General features: G+C 42.6%; 2 protein-coding genes across 2 annotated transcripts; one reads left to right on the top strand and one right to left on the bottom strand.

The window, feature by feature from the left end:
- Nucleotides 1-2,164: 2,164 nt before the first annotated feature.
- Nucleotides 2,165-14,776, bottom strand: LOC112229540 (succinate dehydrogenase [ubiquinone] flavoprotein subunit, mitochondrial). Its single transcript, XM_024395427.2, has 15 exons — nt 14,666-14,776; nt 11,580-11,657; nt 11,221-11,382; nt 9,533-9,676; nt 8,240-8,404; nt 7,693-7,841; nt 7,363-7,487; nt 6,822-6,990; nt 6,105-6,300; nt 5,683-5,857; nt 5,414-5,532; nt 3,583-3,694; nt 3,295-3,425; nt 2,895-3,008; nt 2,165-2,702 (listed from the first exon to the last, which is right to left on the bottom strand). The coding sequence occupies exons 1-15, from the start codon at nt 14,723-14,725 to the stop codon at nt 2,616-2,618; spliced, it is 1,986 nt and encodes a 661-aa protein (XP_024251195.1). The 5' UTR covers nt 14,726-14,776; the 3' UTR covers nt 2,165-2,615.
- A 5-nt stretch (nt 14,777-14,781) lies between these two features.
- On the top strand, nt 14,782-17,979 carry ccdc127b (coiled-coil domain containing 127b). The gene is made up of 3 exons (XM_024395428.2): nt 14,782-15,038; nt 15,482-15,613; nt 15,968-17,979. Exons 2-3 carry the CDS (start codon nt 15,487-15,489, stop codon nt 16,651-16,653), a joined length of 813 nt encoding a protein of 270 aa, XP_024251196.1. The 5' UTR covers nt 14,782-15,038; nt 15,482-15,486; the 3' UTR covers nt 16,654-17,979.
- Nucleotides 17,980-19,715: the final 1,736 nt, after the last annotated feature.

Below are 19,715 nucleotides of genomic sequence, written 5' to 3'. Positions count from 1 at the left end.
TCGTACCGGAGATTTCTGATCCTCAGCCCCATGGGCATCCCTACAATTAACACATACCACTGCTTCCCCCAAAGCTACACGTTCCTTTGACTCGTGCTCTATATATCCTAACACCACTTTTGCGGTCAAAGACTCAATATTAAAACTCAAAAGAACAGGCAACGACTCTTCTGTTTGACCACTCACGCCACTGTCTGTGTAGGACCAAACGACTAGCATCCCAAACACCGGGAATCATTCCCTTCAGTTGGTCAACTTTCACATTTACCACTACCCCAGTAATCACTCCTTTCAATGGCGCCCTTGTCTTGAGAGCAAAACAATTCACACCTCTTGTCCCCATTCGTTTAACACAGAGCGCCTGCTTCACCACTTCACCACCCACACCTAACCCCTCCGATACTTCGCCCTCACTCACATTTCTCCTCCAACCTTCAATCCGGTGTACAGCTCACCCTGCTTACACTTCCTACCATTCTTCTTTAACAAACCATCTCCCTTTTCCCCGCCATTTGTAACCGTTTCAAGCTCACCCTCTTCCTCCTTATCTCGAACTTCCTCTGCCTCGCATTTTCTCTACATTCCTCCTCCGTTTTCCAAGTATACATCTCCTTATGATAATACTGCACTTATTCTGACATATTGTTCTTGCCCTCTCCAGAGACAGCATTTTATCAACCTACTAATTTCTCTGCGAAACATGAACATAACTTTCAGATGAGCCTCTGAATTAATAAAATATACTTTATTTTTGTTTACAAGTATTAATACAATTGATTGGGCTTTTATATTGCGTTTTGTTCTTGTGGTACTGGGGTTTTGTCTGTCTGGATGTTTCCAACAAAGCCCAAGGCCTGCAAATGGCGATATAGAGTTGTTTAATCTTACAGTCAAACGCGAATGGGAAAAAATGCATAGATAGCTACTTTCTTTATGAAACACTATTTTCCACCAACATGCTACATCAAAGATTTTTACAACCATCTGTGCTACAGTGGCTAATGCTAGTCCCGGATGTTGCCTATAGCTTTCTACCCTAAACTTTTAAAATTTCAACGGGGTAATGTCAGACTTGTAATGTCCCAAGGAACTGTTATGATTGGTGTTTATATATTGGAGAGTTGAGACCAAATCACGGACGCTGGACAGAGTGGATTTCAGTTGTAACAAAAGGCAGTTTTAATGAGTCAAAGATATCTTGTCCCGCAGTTTTACGTGCACGGATCTAGTTCATATAACTCGGCAAGGAGTCAGGTGAAAAAGAGGCCTTATACAAAGGTTACATTCATTTTTATACATAGAATAAAGTAGGTAGAGTCTTGTCGTTTTTTGTCTTCTGATTGGTCCCAAAAAGTTGGAGGCGGACCTGCTCTAATCCAGAGCATGAGCCCCATTGGTACAGAACAGAGTCTTGTTCTCTGAGCCCCCGACCAGTAGAGGGGGGAGATGTGTTTATACTAGGAGATGTTTGTGTCAGGGGTTCGTGAGGTAGAGGGGCAGTTTTTATGGCTGGGTGCATGTGTTCATGCGATGGAATGTCTTTGTTTCCTGGGGTCGGGAGACAACCAAGCTGAGGGGATGGTTTTAGGGGGGTAGTTTTATTGCTGGCTGTGTGAGCTAGTTCCTGCTTTAGCAAGGGTACGTAAGATGACTTGAGTCAGGCGGTTTAGCTTAGCGCTGTATACTATGAGTTATGTGTATGACTATTTATATAACAAAACCCAGATAGCAAGGACCCTGTATTTGTTGCAGCAGTCATTTTTTTCTGGTCATATAGTTAAAACATTAATGTGGACCAGGACTAGCCACTGTAGCATGGTAGTGGAAAATGGTATTTCATAAAGTACATATGTTTTTTTCCCCCACCTTCTTGCCATTAAATTGTGTTGAGGAAATTGACGCCTTAGCAGCCTCAATGGAGAATGTTTTATGAATGTAGCCGGTTGCATACCATTCCCCCTTCCAAAAAAAGTTCATCACAACGCCTACATTTTAAAATACACAACAGTCAGAGTTTCTAAGCCATCGTTATTTTCTGTAATCAAAGACATCTTCCAATTACAGGGTGCTTGCTGGTGCTTCCTCCAGTGACTTTGATTATTGTATTTCAGATGGAACATTGACATGGTATTTGGAAGAACTGACACTACACAGACAGGAGGGATTGAGTTATTTCAGCATCTTTATTCAAGATAAATCCTACAAAACAGGAAGCACGCAAGATAAACAGAACTTGATTTACAGATTAGAAATGTGTTTTTCCTTAACCAAGCATAGCCATTGAGTGAAGAAATTGAGTATTGTATTGGCATTGTGTAGATATCTTAAAAATTGGGGTAAAAAAAAAATTCAAACCGTGACTTTATTTGACAGATTTCTACAATTATTCAATATTTAAAAATGAAATGTATGCATTTGCCAAAAAGAACAATAGCAAATGTGTTACAAGTTTAAAATACACACAACTCACATTTGCACGAGTAAGGTTTATTATCAAAAATATCAAATATTCCACTTATAGTATTTATTAGCAGTAATATGAGAATCATGTTAACTGCAAAAGCATAAATCTTGATCATAAATAAAAGTTGAGTCAGCATCAGATAGTTATGAGCTTAGTAGGAACGGATGGCGGGAGGGATAGCAGCACAGTCCTCTGCATCAAGCGAGTTATCAATAACCGGTCTGTATTTCAGAGTTACCTATAACAGAAGCACAAAAAGGGAGAGATGGGTTAGTGATAGCAAATTAAAATTGGCAAGCACAGACTCTGCTATTATTGTGTTGTTAAGAATTAAAGGTCAATTAATCCTGTCATTTATATTTAGAAAAATAAAAATCTCTAGTTAAACACAATCATTAGGCACTGGACTTTTTTTTGTGAGCATACTTACCTTTCCCGTCTTAGGATCCACAGTGGACATGGTATGTTTCCTCCAGTGCTCTTCAATGGGCTTCCTCACCTGTCCCGCCAGAGGCTTGGCATAGTCAAGCTCATCCATACGGTCCTGCAATGGTACAAAGGAATCTTTCAGAATGAAACAGTCTACAGACTGGTCCAACTACTACTGGAGAGAGCTCCTATAGTTTATAGTAGTTGTTTGTGTGATGACAATAGCAGTGTCTGTTCATATGCATTACTTTCAGCTCCAAACAAAACATGTCCACATCGAGGCCCCTACCATGAAACAAAATGGAACTGTATGCATACGAGCAATATCACTTTGCCAGACAACAAATTGTCATTGCAGGCCAGGCTAGTATAGCAGTGGTTTCTGTCTCTTCAGTTCTTACCTTGAAGTCCTCTCTGGAGTGGGCTCCCCTGCTCTCCTCGCGCTGCTCGGCAGAGTTGATGGTCTGCACAGCGTTCAGCATGAGGTTCTGCAGCTCCAGGGTCTCCACCAGGTCAGTGTTCCACACAATACCTAAGGGGAGGAGAGAGGGAACTTTAACACTGCTTCAGAACATAATCCCTGTTGCAATCAAGCCCAACAATGGGACAACAAAGACCTTCTGCCCTGGCGAGATGGGGCAATTGAAAGACAATTCACATCACATCAGCAGAGGGAATGAGATGCTGACCTCTGTCGAAGGTCTTGACGTCGTCCAGGGTCTGGTAGACAGCATCCATCTTGTCACATCCCTCCTTCAGGACCTTGCCGGTACGGAACACAGCGGCGTGGTTCTGCATGGTCTGATGACAGAGAGAGGAACAAACATTTAGCAAAGAAGTGATGGTACTGTACAAGTACACTGCTCAAAAAAATAAAGGGAACACTTAAACAACACAATGTAACTCCAAGTCAATCACACTTCTGTGAAATCAAACTGTCCACTTAGGAAGCAACACTGATTGACAATAAATTTCACATGCTGTTGTGCAAAATGCAAAAGGCAATTAGCAAGACACCCCCAATAAAGGAGTGGTTCTGCAGGTGGTGAACACAGAACACTTCTCAGTTCCTATGCTTCCTGGCTGATGTTTTGGTCACTTGAATGCTGATGGTGCTTTCACTCTAGTGGTAGCATGAGACGGAGTCTACAACCCACACAAGTGGCTCAGGTAGTGCAGCTCATCCAGGATGGGACATCAATGCGAGCTGTGGCAAGAAGGTTTGCTGTGTCTGTCAGTGTAGTGTCCAGAGCATGGAGGCGCTACGAGGAGACAGGCCAGTACATCAGGAGAAGAGGAGGCCGTAGGAGGGCAACAACCCAGCAGCAGGACCGCTACCTCCGCCTTTGTGCAAATAGGAGCAGGAGGAACACTGCCAGAGCCCTGCAAAATGACCTCCAGCAGGCCACAAATGTGCAGGTGTCTGCTCAAACGGTCAGAAACAGACTCCATGAGGGTGGTATGAGGGCCCGACATCCACAGGTGGGGATTGTGCTTACAGCCCAACACCGTACAGGACGTTTGGCATTTGCCAGAGAACACCAAGATTGGCAAATTCGCCACTGGCGCCCTGTGCTCTTCACAGATGAAAGCAGGTTCACACTGAGCACACGTCTGTCACGTGACAGAGTCTGGAGACGCCGTGGAGAACGTTCTGCTGCCTGCAACATCCTCCAGCATGACCGGTTTGGCGGTGGGTCAGTCATGGTGTGGGGTGGCATTTCTTTGGGGGGGCCGCACAGCCCTTCATGTGCTCGCCAGAGGTAGCCTGACTGCCATTAGGTACCAAGATGAGATCCTTAGACCCCTTGTGAGACCATATGCTGGTGCGGTTGGCCCTGGGTTCTTCCTAATGCAAGACAATGCTAGACCTCATGTGGCTGGAGTGTGTCAGCAGTTCCTGCAAGAGGAAGGCATTGATGCTATGGACTGGCCCGCCCATTCCCCAGACCTGAATCCAAATGAGCATATCTGGGACATCATGTCTTGCTCCATCCACCAACGCCACGTTGCACCACAGACTGTCCAGGAGTTGGCGGATGCTTTAGTCCAGGTCTGGGAGGAGATCCCTCAGGAGACCATCCGCCACCTCATCAGGAGCATGCCCAGGCGTTGTAGGGAGGTCATACAGGCACATGGAGGCCACACACACTGCTGAGCCTCATTTTGACTTGTTTTAAGGACTTGTTTTAAGGACATGTTTTAAGGACATTACATCAAAGTTGGATCAGCCTGTAGCGTGGTTTTCCACTTTAATTTTGAGTGTGACTCCAAATCCAGACCTCCATGGGTTGATAAATTTGATTTCCATTGATAATTTGTGTGATTTTGTTGTCAGCACATTCAACTATGTAAAGAAAAGTATTTAATAAGAATATTTCATTCAAATCTAGGATGTGTTATTTTAGTGTTCCCTTTATTTTTTTGAGCAGTGTATTTAACGCTCATTTCCAGTAGATTTGATGACCATCCAAGGCATATCAGTTCCATTCCCCCCACAAAATTGTTTTTAATCCATACCTTCTGCATGTTCAGTCTGATCTCGGAGGTCCTCATGCTGCCGTCAGCAAACCTCAACTTGTCCAGGTTGGCCACAGACTCCTCTCCTGCATTGGGCTTCAGGGGGGAGAGCTTCTCTCCTGCAGAAACACCACATTGCCAGGATTGTCTAAGTATTTTTCCAAGGGAGCCTTGGCCTGGCCATTGCATTAAGAAGTTGTGGGACAACGCATTATTGCATGTGCTTTTGTCTTGACATACAGGTAAGGGTTAAAGAATAGAATTGGTACCTGGATTGCAGATGTCAGCAATTGTGTGGGCGCAGGCACGTCCAAACACCACCAGATCCAGCAGGGAGTTGGCTCCCAGGCGGTTGGCACCATGGACACTGGCACAGGCAGCCTCACCACAGGCAAACAACCCTGGCACCACCTTGTCCCCCTCCTCAGGTGTGTAGGTGAGGACCTGTGGAGAACAGGACAGTAAATCATAAAATGATCTGCGGTACAGCAGACATATTACATCACAGCTGACAATACATATATTATATAAGATCGTTTGAATACATTAAACTTAAGAGAGGTCCAGTTTAAAGACTCACTACATCTGTCTCATTAGATTTGCTTACCTATATTAGGGTTATTTCATAGGACTTTCAACAAGAAAATATACAAATATATGACATTTCTTTTCAACGGATGCTGCTAGTTACCTGTCCCTTGTAGTTGGTGGGGATTCCTCCCATGTTGTAGTGGACGGTGGGCAGGACGGGGATGGGCTCTTTGGTGACATCCACACCGGCGAAGACCATGGCAGTCTCAGAGATGCCTGGCAGACGGGTGGCCAGCTGCTGTGGCGGGAGATGGTGCAGCTGCAGGTACGCATGGTCCTTCTCTGGGCCACATCCCCTAGGAACACACAGATAAAAGTCTGTTAGCATGACAGTTGTCTTTCACACCTGAAACTCATGGCAAGGTGGAAACATCTCAATTGGAATTTGTGGGTAGATTCCATGCGAATTCCATTTCCTGTCATTCAGCAGGTAGCCTAGCGGTTAACAGTAAGAGTGTTGGACCAGTAACCAAAAGTTTGCTGGTTCGAATCATTGAGCAGACTAGGGGACAAATCTGTCAATGTGCCCTTGAGAAAGGCACTCAACCCTAATTGCTCCTGTAAGTCGCTCTGTATAAGAACATCTGCTAAATTACTCAAATGTAACATTCTTGAGGTAGATTTTAGTTTACCAAAGCATGAATAGATTGATTCTAGATTGACCATCTATTTGACACTTTGTTTTAAAAATGTGCATGCCAATATTAAATCAATGATCTGACATCGATAGAGCATGCAGTCACACATCAGTTATCCAGCATCAGCACAATACTTCTATGGGTGATCAGGGAAGACAGAGCCTTGGTGGTGATCTTACCTGCCCTCTCGGATCTCAATGGTAATGGAGCGGGACACGACGTCTCTGGAGGCCAGGTCCTTGGCGTTGGGGGCGTATCGTTCCATGAAGCGCTCGCCCTCACTGTTGATGAGGATTCCTCCCTCACCACGGCACCCCTCTGTGATCAGACAGCCGGCTCCATAGATACCTAGAGGGATTACGTTACGTCATATGAAACCAGCACCGAGGGCCCGCTGGACTCCACTTACCTCCCAATGATATTTATAGTATGATTATGTATCCACAGTATGTAAACAGACATGTCTCCCAGAGCTCTGACTTCTATGACCATATGATTTAATTGTCACCAACGATAATAGCCATTGTCCCCAACGATGTCATGAAACGCATGATAATTCACAGTTACCTTCAGACTAAGGACAGAAACACTTTCAAGATTACATTTCTAATGGATAGGCTTATTCTGAGTGTTTATCAACTCTTCTCAAATAAATGTTTATTTCATGTTCTTAATTTCACTCCCTAGCAGACAGGCCTCTACTGCCAATCTGACACTGACCTGTGGGGTGGAACTGGACAAACTCCAGGTCTTGGCAGGGCAGGCCTGCACGGGTCACCATGGCATTACCGTCTCCTGTGCTGGTGTGGGCTGACGTGCAGCTGAAGTAGGTACGGCCGTAACCACTGCAGATTGAGCAGAGTGGCAGGAGTAAGAATCAGGGCAAAATATTAGAACTTTACATCGTCATCAAGGAGGCACCTTCTGCCCAGGGTGAGGATGTTAAAAAGTTAACATTACAACTGGTATAATAGGTCAGACAAAGCTCCCAGATTACTTGGAACAAGCCTTCTAACTGTAAACTTATTCACTACAGAAACATCTACATACCCTGTGGCAATGACTGTGTTCTTGGACCTGAAGCGGTGGATGGATCCATCCTCCATACACAGAGCAATCACTCCTTTACACTCTCCTTCCTCCATCAGCAGGTCCAGGGCAAAATACTCCACAAAGTAGCTGGTGTCATACCTCAGAGACTAAAAAAGGTGAGAAGAGTTTTTTTATTTATTTTAAATTTTACCTTTATTTTACTAGGCAAGTCAGTTAAGAACAAATTCTTCTTTTCAATGACGGCCTAGGAACAGTAGGTTAACTGCCTGTTCAGGGGCAGAATGACAGATTTGTACCTTGTCACCTCGGGGATTCGAACTTGCAACCTTTTGGTTACTAGTCCAACGCTCTAACCACTAGGCTACCCTGCCGCCCCAAGAGTGATAGATTAGTGAATCCAGCAAAAACAGGACAGAACATGAGATTCTAAAAGCAGAGTTTGTCAGTAAAATGGAATTCAGAGGAACAGCAGAGAAAGGGTATGTATATTTAGCACGACTGCAAGTGGTGGATTATGGAATTTTGAGTCAAGACATTGACGTACCCGTCCGTAGAGTGTGTGCAGAAGGGAGTGGCCGGTTCTATCGGCTACGCAGCAGCACCGGTGGGCCTGGCCTCCCTTGCCAAACTTCAGACTCTGGCCACCAAAAGCCCTCTGGTAGATCTTGCCATCCTCGGTTCGGCTGAAGGGCATGCCAAAGTTCTCTAGCTGGGGACATCAAGAAGACCTGTTAAATCACTGGCACACCAGCTTTCAGTTATTTTCACAACAGAAAGTTAGAAATAGTAAGGTAGCCAATAAATAATACATGAATATTTTCATTTTACCAGCCTATCAGTGCTTGTTTTGATGTTTTGCCAATCCTTTCTGATTGGGGGGGGTTAAACTTAATCCCAAAATAATTATAGGCTACATAATACACGAATACGCTTGCACTTGAGCCAATTATTAAAATACACAGAATGTATTATTGTTTGAGTCTATGTAAAGGCACCTACACAACATTGCAGAGAAGAATAAGGGCATTTTCACTCGTTTTGGTACATCAGAAGGGCTGAAAGGACAGGACACAGCATTAATTCATTAGTAGGAGGGGCCGTTTAATTCTGCTGCAGCGCTTAAAGCTGCAATATGTAGGGCAACCCAGCCAAATTCAAATAGAAATGTGAGTTATAGATCTGTCACTAATTGAATGCAAGCGTAAGAAGCAGTAGATCTGTTCTATGTATGCTATTTCTAAGTCTATGCTTCCCATTCTTAACTTTCGTTTGGAATCTTTTACATCTGGTTCTCTATACCAGCTTCGAACAGCTGAAAATACAATATTTTTGGATATTGAAAAGAAATTTCCCAGCGGTTTTGATGGTACAATGATATTTTTCCCAAACTGAAAGGCCAACTAGAATTAGAATTTTTGCATATTGCACCTTTAAGCATGGGACTTTTGCTTACACCACCACTAGCATGTATTTTTACAGTACATTTTTGTCATTTAGCAGACGCTCTTGTCCAGAGCGATTGACAGGAGCAATTAGGGTAATGTACCTTACTCAAGGACACATACACATTTTTCACCTAGTTGGCTCAGGGATTCAAACCAGCATACTTTTGGTTACTGGCCCAACGCTCTTAAATCACTAGGCTACCTGCTGCCCCACATTCCCCTACTGGACCCTTCTACCAACTCCGCTTTCAAGAGGCTGGTTACCTTTCAATACATTCGTTTTTCCACAAAGAACCATCAGCAGCATAGTTTAATTTACGTTAGTGAATATCCTGCTTTACCATTTTGTTTTCTTTGCCATATCTAAAAAGCTGTGTGTGTGTGTGTTTCACCTCCACAACGGCATGTGGGGCCTGCTCTGTCATGTAGTGTATGGCGTCCTGGTCTCCCAGCCAATCAGATCCCTTCACTGTGTCGTAGAAATGCCACCGCCAATCATCTCCCTCCATGTTTCCAAGGGCTGCATTGATCCCGCCCTAAATGCAAAAACAACTGTTCAGGACTTGAACTATGGATTTTTTTGTAGATATTGCATGGAGGTATGCCTAATACAACTGTAAAACATTAAGTTGGCTGATAAAGCCACTGCAGTGGGATATGATTAATTCATTGTGAATTTAAAATGGCATTGCTGCCTTCTGTGTATAATGCAAAAAAAGTTGATTAGACTTGTTATCATGCAACACAGGAATTTAAAAACTTCTTGGGGATAGGCGTCCCGCCAACGGGACAGTTGTAAATCATGTAGTGCCTTGTCACAATCGCACATTTTAGAGAAACAACAAATGTCGGTACAGATAAGTGTCTTATATCGGCTGAAAGCTTAAATTCTTGTTAATATAACTGCACTGTCCAATTTACAGTAGCTAATACTGCGGGGGAAAAAATGCCATGCTACTGAGAGAGGAGAGCTCCTAACAACAAAACACTTTTTTCCCACCGCAATAGGTTCTAGAAATTCACCTCTGAAGGTGAAATGTGTTATTACATTCTGAAATCTTGCTCTGATTTATCATCCAAAGGGTCCCAGAGATAACATGAAGTGTCGTTTTGTTAGATAAAATCATTTTTCATGTCCTAAAAAAGGTCCATATAGCATGCATGATCGATTTTGTATTTCCACTCGTTCAATTTGTAGTATATCCTATAGAACACCAAATTGGATCAGAGAGCGACGCCTTCATGGCACACCGATAATGCGGGCGGTCTTCACTTGATCGACTGTAACTTTGACAAATAAGCACCAATCGGGGTCAAACAAAGCTAGCTAGATAGCCAATGAGCTGGGCTTTACAGGAGTATCAGGAAACCCTGTATGTCGCAAAATGTAGCTGCTAACCTTGTGCGACAGTAAGCCTTTTCCTTTTAGACAAGAATTACAAGATTATGGAGAGTTATGAAGTTATGAAAACTGGGTGTTTTGCAAATGTTGAACTTATAATATGGCTACTAATACTGGGAAAGCTAAATCAAAGTCCAAGTATACAGATTTGACAATATTCTTGCAGAAAAAATGTAAATGTCTCCATCGCGATTTGCCCAAATGTACCTGGGTGACTTCACACTAAATGTCATGTAGTTTGCTCATACTTCAAGTTAATCGTCTGAAACTTTGCACATAAACTGCTGCCATCTTATGGACACCATCGGAATTACAGAGTGATGGCTAGATGTGGTACCTTTGTTGCATTTCAAAGACGGTGGTAGAAAAAAATATATACATTTGTATTTTCTTCAACTATATCTGTGTTATATTCTCCTACATTAAATTCACATTTCTACAAACTTCAAAGTGCTTCCTTTCAAATGGTACCACGAATATGCATATCGTTGTTTAAGGGCCTGAGCTACAGGCAGTTTGTTTTAGGTATGTCATTTTAGGCAAAGAAAAATTAAAAAGGGGGCTATCCCAAAGAAGTTTAAGGGGACAATCTGGGATATTTCCTGCTGTTACGTGGTCATTTCCCATTGAATCTTGTAGAATATATATATATATATATATATATAACTTGATATATACCTGTGCAGCCACCGTGTGCGACCTGGTGGGGAACAGCTTTGTGACACAAGCTGTGTTGAAGCCAGCCTCAGACAGGCCAAAAGCAGCACGTAGTCCTGCCCCACCGGCACCCACAACCACGGCATCAAACTCATGGTCTACCACAGGGTACTGTGTGGAGATCTGTAGAAACCAGTAAAAACACAAGCACAAAACATTAACATTTCAGTATTTTCTCTAGCTAGAGTTGTATAATACAAATTGTCTCTACAAGCACTGACACAAATTAAATACATCTAAAAGACAATATATTTTGTGCAAACATATTGAATCCATTCATACAGTAATGTCAAAGATGAACATGGAGTACGCAGACTTACGCCATCTGACACTTTAGCCTCGTTCTTCCCGTAGATGGAGAAGTGGAGCTTCCTGGAGCTTTGGGATACTGCCGGAAGCTAAATGGAGAAAGAATATAGAACATAGGCTATGCAAGGCTATTGATGAATGTACTCAATTGCAAGAACTAGACTTATCCACAAAATGTCAAGTCAATTTATGACTTGTGTATAGGCCTCTAACATTAGTGTAGTTTGCTCAATGTTTTAAAATGCAGTGAAAACACAGCCAGCTGATGGTTACATAATTAATTAAGGTGAGACTGCTGCGGCAACATGTACCCTAACACGGAACCCAAACCGGCTGCGTGCGTGCGCCATCGTGCATACATTTATTTTGTCCCCCTACACCAAACGCAATCACGACACACAGGTTAAAATATCAAAACAAACTCTGAACCAATTACATTAATTTGGTGACCGGTTGAAAAGCATTAAAACATGCATGGCAATTTAGCTAGCTTGCTGTTGCTAGCTAATTTGTCCTGGGATATAAACATTAGGTCGTTATTTTACCTGAAATGCACAAGGTCCTCTACTCCGACAATTAATCCACACATAAAATGGTCAACAGACTCATTTCTAGTCATCTCTCCTCCTTCCAACCTACCAGGTACAACCCCAAATCAGTAAACACGAGCACCCTCATAGATGTCATCCTAACTAATTCACCCTCCAAATACACCTCTGCTGTTTTCAATCAAGATCTCAGCGATCACTGCATCATTGCCTGCATCCGTAATGGGTCTGCGACCAAACGACCACCCCTCATCACTGTCAAACGCAAAAACAAAAAGTAGAACTAAGAATAGATATAATCCTTGGTTCACGCCAGACCTGTCTGCCCTTGACCAGCACAAAAACATCCTGTGGCATTCTACATTAGCATCGAATAGCCCCCGTGATATGCAACTTTTCAGGGAAGTTAGGAACAAATACACAGGCAGTTAGAAAAGCTAAGGCAAGCTTTTTCAAACAGAAATTTGCATCCTGTAGTACTAACTCAAAAGTTCTGGGACACCGTAAAGTCCATGGAGAATAAGAGCACCTCCTCCCAGCTGCCCACTGCTCTGAGGCTAGGAAACATTGTCACCACTGATAAATCCACTATAATTGAGAATTTCAATAAGCATTTCTCTACGGCTGGCCATGCTTTCCACATGGCTACCCCTGCCCCGGTCAACTGCCCGGCACCCTCCACAGCAACCCGCCAAAGCCCCCACCATTTCTCCTTTACCCAAATCCAGATAGCCGATGTTCTGAAAGAGCTGCAAAATCTGGACCCCTACAAATCAGCCGGGCTAGACAATCTGGACCCTCTCTTTCTAAAATGATCTGCCGAAATTGTTGCAACCCCTACCCGTCTGAGATTCCCAAAGATTGGAAAGCTGCCGCGGTCATCCCCCTCTTCAAAGGGATGCAACCTTCCGGTTACTAGTCCAATGCTCTAACCACTAGGCTATATTCTTTATCCCCTTACACTGTGTTATAAGACAGTAGTTTTTTTGGAATTGTTAGTTAGATTACTTGTTCGTTATTACTGCATTGTCGGAACTAGAAGCACAAGCATTTCGCTACACTCGCATTAACATCTGCTAACCATGTGTATGTGACAAATAAAATTTGATTTGATTTGATTTGCCCCACTCTGTCAATCACAACATTCTTATTGGCAGACTCGACAGCCTTGGTTTCTCAAATGATTGCCTCGCCTGGTTTACCAACGACTTCTCTGATAGAGTTCAGTGTGTCAAATCGGAGGGCCTGTTGTCTGGACCTCTGACAGTCTATGGGTGTGCCACAGGGTTCAATTCTCAGGCCGACTCTCTTTTCTGTATACATCAATGATGTTGCTCTTGCTGCAGGTGATTCTCTGATCCACCTCTACGCAGATGACACCATTCTGTATACTTCTGGCCCCTCCTTGGACAGTGTGTTAACTAACCTACAGATGAGCTTCAATGCCATACAACGATCCTTCCGTGGCCTCCAACTGCTCTTAAAACACACCTAAATGAATGCTTTTCAATCGATCGCTGCACGCACCTGCTCGCCTGTCTAGCATCACTACTCTGGACGGCTCTGACTTAGAATACGTGGACAACTAAACACCTGGGTGTCTGGTTAGACTGTAAACTCTCCTTCCAGACTCACATTAAGCATCTCCAATCCAAAATTAAATCTAGAATTGGCTTCCTATATCGCAACAAAGCTTCCTTTACTCATGCTGCCAAACATACCCTCGTAAAACTGACCATCCTACCGATCCTCGACTTCGGTGATGTCCTCCAACACTCTACTCAACAAACTGGATGCAGTCTATCACAGTGCCATCCGTTTTGTCACCAAAGCCCCATACACTACCCACCATTGCGACCTGTACTCTCTCGTTTGATTTTTTTTGTCTTTTCTGACTGAGTTTGAGCCTGTGGATTACTGAAGAAAACACGCTAACAAAACAGAGGTTTTTGGATATAAAAAGAGACTTCAAACAAAAGGAACATTTATTGAGTAAATGAACGTCTTCTGATTGCCACCATATGAAGATCAAAGGTAAGGGATTAAATGAATCTCTATGAATCTCTATTTCTGGGGGAAGAGCCGAGAGACATTTGTCATCAAACATAAATCAATGTTTGACCAGACAACACAAACCAACTCATCACAGATTCAGCCAACACTGGGAACTAGCCTACTGCTTGGTCAGCCACATCGTTAACAGCTTCTTAGCTAACATGCCTTGATTGACCTTCAATATGGCTACTGCAAGGTTTAATTCACTCGTCATACACGAGCAACACAAATTATATTTATTAAGCTATTCGTCAGAATCGAATTGCCATGGATATTTATTATGAAAACTAGCTCCCAGTATTGCAAAGTATAGTTAGGTAACTAGCTACGAAACTCCGTCAATGGTGAGACATCATTGACCAGCTGATATGTTACAAAACAGGGTGGGTTAAATTCTCTGCGAATACCAGCTCATATGAACACATTCATGAGTCCAAAATATCAATTAGTTCATAGTGATATTCTATAGCAACAGTTTATCTCCAAATACTTACCGCCTTAGCTGACAGGATCTTTTTGGTGAGGACACGGGAGGCAGTACACAGCGCAGCCATGATGGGTGCTCGCTTCGTCTGGGGAAATATACGTCACCAAACTGCTCTGACACGTGCCGGAGCATACCATCTCAAAAGGAAAATAAATAGTCCTCATTTATATATTTATTAAATCATCAAATAACTTTCTTTATTACTGTTTTGATATTTCACAACTCATAATTCGGTTTACGTCATTATATTGACAATATCTAAATTGACTCAAATGTAACTCACCTCTGCAAAGTCTAGTTTGGGAAATTACGCTATGTTTAACCCGGAAGAGAGACGAATGCAGTTCGATTGAAGAGACGTTATCATTCTTTAACAGAAGGTATCTGCAATATTACTTAAACCATGCTTTCCTTTTGGTAGCGAACACTTTCTGCAGGTTATGTATCAGGTCCTATTGACTAAGTTGGTTTGAACGGAACTGAATTCAGAATGCGTCGATCCAAGATCAGTAAATAAAGCTAGTTAGCTAACAAACTAGCTCTGATTCAAGCTTATAAAAAACTCCAGTTTGACAGTCAACCATCGAGCCCTTTCTGTCAACTTGTAGTTCATGTAGATAGTAAGTAGGAACAGTAGAAACGCACCCTTCAGAATCATGACGAATATGGTCATTTGTAATACCCCATATTTAAATGCTTTTGCGTCAATAAATAATTTATTGGTTGTGTTTTCACCAGTTCAGTTTAGCCCAGATTGTGAGCAGTTTATGCACATTATTAATATGCAGATATGTCACTCATTCAACTTGTGCTACCTCTGCAGGCCAGATGAACAACCTGAATGACCCCCAGGAATGGAACATCAGGCCAGAGCAGAGGGGGGGTGGTGGTGGCAGCGATGGGAACAAGTGGAACTATGCCCTACTGGTGCCCATGATTGGTCTCGCTGCCTTTCGTAAGTACTGTTTTACACAAGTTGCCTGCTCAAGACTTCATCAGCACAGAGCATGTTGCTTGTTGTGACTAGACATAATAACAATGTTACTGACTGCATTACTGGGCAATCAAAGGGCCACTGTGCTCAGTTTACATACATAAATTTTAGGCCAATGAAAATGTACGATACTGTTGATGTCTTACCATATGCATTAACTCTCAATGCTCATTCTGAAATCCAAGATTGGCATGTCTGATGACAAACTTTCCTTACTTTCATTTGGTAAGATAAGGTCTAAGTAAGTGGCAACATTGTGCATCCACAACTTGTAAGGCACAGGTAGACAGCAAGCTAAATGCAAACATCTTTCAGGGTGGATATGGTCCAGAGAGTCACAGAGGGAAGTGTTGGAGGTGAAAGAAAAGTTTGACAAGAGCATGCAGGCCATCCGTGATGACATGGAGCTGAAGTACAAGGACACGCTGAGAGAGAACCGACGGGAGACGGTCCACCTGGAGCTGGAACTGGAGAAGGAGAAGAACCGCGTGCAGGGCTACCGCCAGGCCATAGCCTCCCAGGGCCAGCAGCTGATGGAGGAACGCAGGAGGCTTAGCCAGGAGCGAGAGGCCCTGACTGGCGAGAAGAGCCGACTGCTGCAGGCTGGCGGAGCTGGGGCCCTCCTCCACACGGCTTTGGAGAGGGAGAGCGAGTGGCACCGGGGAGCCATAGCTGCTCTGAGGGATGTGGAGGAGGGTCTGGCGGAGAGGCAGGGGGCCTTCTGCAGCATCCTGGTGCCCCGGGAGAAGAGGCTGGAAATGGAGAAGGACTTGCTGGTCAGAGCTGGCAGAGAACGGGCTCTCGCCCAGCTGGATATGGAGGCCGGCCTCAAGGACATCTTTAAAAATGACCGCAACTGTGCACAGTACCTGAACACTGACAAGCGCAAGAACGGTAGTCTGATGTGGATCTACCTCAGATACTGGCAGCTGCAGGTCACACTACAGAAACACAGGAGAGCAGAGGCCACATTGTTGGGAACACAGTCTAGCAATCTATGATGTCGCTGGGATTATGAGCCAAAGTGATATTTATTAATGATGTGTAATATGTCCTATGAGGAAGGACAAGCATTTAAAATGAGTACAGAAAATTGTTGATAATCTAAAAATGTGTATCTGAAAGAGAAAGTAAAAATAACTGTAAACAATATGGTTAACCCTGTAAAGCACTTATTGAACCTAAAATGTTATTTGCATGACCAATATCCTATTCATAGAATCCTATAGTGTTTTATTTTTTATTAAACTAAATGTTTCCATCATACAGTACATCTCATCTCAAACCTGTGTTTGTGGGGTATGCAAATATAAAGTACCGCACTTGCACTGTGTATATCAGTTGTCATGACGCTAGCCATTTCAATGAATCAGTTAGCAGAGATGTGAACAAAGGAACTCTCCCGCCAAATACTCCTATTTAAACATTGTTCCTAATTTAGAGAAAGTTGGTGGAGACGGTTGGTGGATAAGCCAGCTACGACCAGGTCCGTTTTGTTTCATGTTTGTGACCTAATGAAAGACAATACAGGCACGTTACCCTAACTGTTTATACAGGTTCCTCAGTTATGAGGCTTGCATGTTAATGTCGGATAAAATGTTTGACGAAGTAGAAGAATACTTTTGAAAAGATGTGATTTACTCTTCTAAAATGAAAAGTGTTTGTTTTATGGTAATGTGTGTTTAGTCAGTGGCCCCGCCCAAGTGAGTAGAAATTGGTTGGAAATAATGAACCAACCCCTTTTCCACTCTAGAATAAAAGCCCCCGTGACGAAAAGTCACTTGTATAAAAAGGGCTAATTCTAATTTCAACTCTACAGGCCAGAAAACGTGAGACCTTGCGCCACAGGTGAAATGGTATGAACTCTGAACTATTGATCACTCAAGAACAAGTGTGTCCAAGATTACAGTCTAACAGACTGCAGCTGCAAAGGTAGCAAATCTAGTAAGAACATTGACCAACGCAGAAAATCACATCTCACTCTAAGACGACCCGGTAGAATCTACAAAGGACAATGGCGACCTCGACTGGGCAAACCAGAGCCTCACACCACCAGCTCAACTATCGAAGCCAGCTTCACGTAAATGCAATGCATTACGGTTCTCCGAACGAGCGATCGTTAGTGGCATATGTATTTATATGAGAATAGCTTCCCATGTCCGATAGAGACCCATTTCTTAGTCTTCCTTCCAACACCCCCCCTTCCACTCAATCTGTCGTGTTATAACCAAATTGTTTTTTGTTTAGTCCATTGGGGACGGTATTTACTCTATAATGTATTGTATATTCTGTAATTGTTTAATTAGTTAAATAAACAATTGAGCCAACTTGTGTATGGATGATTCATAGTAAAGGCTGGGTTCGTGCAGATAACCAATCATTTTACGACGTTCAGATGAGACTGATATTAGATAAAGAATCATTAATGACTGACTGCTATTGACATAAAAGATCTAGGGGTCTTTAAGTAACCGCTCTATATAAACTAATTCTTCCGTGGTGCTCCAGGTTATTAACGAGTTAATTGTTGCATGGTTTAATTCAATCACGTAATCAATCAAACAAAATAGCTTGTCATCACATTAAAGAAGTCAGAGACACGACACAGTGTATGGATTGAACAGTTGCTGGGGAGCTACGTTGAGGAGAATACAAACTATTTGGACATGTTTCATTACAGGTTTTTATATCGTTTTGATCCTATTTTCACAAGTTTGATGAATTTTCAAAACTCTTAGTACAAAACTCCAAACTGGTAACACTTAACACAGCCAGTCTTACATTCAAAAGCTTTCATTGAGCATTAATTTTGTTTGTAGACATCTTTCACCACAGAACAATTGATTTGTGAAATGAGTTTAATCACAAACACAAAATGATATTCTCAATGTAGTTATTTTAACAACCAGTTACTCCAATATCAAAAAAAATGTAAGATACATGTTTCAAAATTGCCTTTGAATATAGTATGCTACAGTACTGTAAATTATAGTACATTACACTGATTTCACAAACTTGCACAACCCATTAAAATTGACTTAGCATTACATTTCTATCCCATGTGTGATCATTGAAGACATCTTTCACAATGTAATTAAATGAAAGAAACCACGTTTAGCAGGCACTAGTTTGCATCAAGCCTGTCTGGACCATTTGGACATAGGTTCTCACAAAAAAAATTGCAGTAAATATCCTCATTGTTCATTCACCTGGGGAAAACCATTCTGGCATGGCACATCCACACCTGACATACAATGAGTGTCAGTGGAGGCTGCTGAGGGGAGGATGGCTCATAATAATGGATGAAACAAAGTGATGGACTGTCATGTGTTTGCTGTATTTGATACCATTCCACCAATTCCACCCAGCCATTACCACAAGTCCATTCTCTCCAATTAAGGTGCCACCAACCTCCTGTGCTGAATGTACAAAATATTAGGTCTCTTTCCATGAAAAACTGACCAGGTGAAAGCTAAGATCCTTTATTGATGTCACAAGAATTAAGCCTTGACATCAAATCCAATTTTGTGTGTCACATGCGCAGAATACAACAAGTGTAGACCTTACCGTGAAATACTTACTTACAAGCCCTTTAATCAACAATGCAGTTATGAAAAATATTTACTAAATAGACAAAAGTTTTTTTTTAAAGTTGAGCACCAATACAATAACGAGGCTATATACATGGCTACCGATACTGAGTCGATGTGCGGGGGTACAGGTTAGTCAAGGTAACTGAGGTAATATGTACATGTAGGTAGGGGTAAAGTAATTATGCAAGGATAATAGATAATAAACAGCAAGTAGCAGCAGCGTGAAAAAAAAGGGGGGGGGGTCAATGGAAATAGTTTGGGTAGCCATTTGATTAGCTGTTTAGCAGTCTTATGGCTTGGGGGTAGAAGCTATTAAGAAAAACGATTGTTTGTACAGATGAACGTGGTACCTTCAGGCATTTGGAAATTGCTCCCAAGGATGAACCAGACTTGTGGAGGTCAACAATTTTGTTTCTGAGGTCTTGGCAGATTTCCCCATGATGTCAAGCAAAGAGGCACTGAGTTTGAAG

Source organism: Oncorhynchus tshawytscha, linkage group LG31, assembly GCF_018296145.1.
Source record: "Oncorhynchus tshawytscha isolate Ot180627B linkage group LG31, Otsh_v2.0, whole genome shotgun sequence".
Lineage (NCBI taxonomy): Eukaryota > Metazoa > Chordata > Actinopteri > Salmoniformes > Salmonidae > Oncorhynchus > Oncorhynchus tshawytscha.
The sequence above is the reverse complement of the archived record's forward strand: the minus strand, read 5'-3'. Positions and strand labels throughout refer to the sequence as shown.

Excerpts from the sequence above, each read along its gene's own strand:
- LOC112229540 (XM_024395427.2), bottom strand. The coding sequence starts at position 14,725 with ATGGCTGCGCTGTGTACTGCCTCCCGTGTCCTCACCAAAAAGATCCTG. Across the intron at positions 9,677-11,220 it reads CGCACACGGTGGCTGCACAG|GGCGGGATCAATGCAGCCCT; the intron begins GTATATATCAAG and ends TTTTGCATTTAG. Across the intron at positions 3,426-3,582 it reads CGTCAAGACCTTCGACAGAG|GTATTGTGTGGAACACTGAC; the intron begins GTCAGCATCTCA and ends TCCTCCCCTTAG.
- ccdc127b (XM_024395428.2), top strand. The coding sequence starts at position 15,487 with ATGAACAACCTGAATGACCCCCAGGAATGGAACATCAGGCCAGAGCAG. Across the intron at positions 15,614-15,967 it reads GATTGGTCTCGCTGCCTTTC|GGTGGATATGGTCCAGAGAG; the intron begins GTAAGTACTGTT and ends AACATCTTTCAG.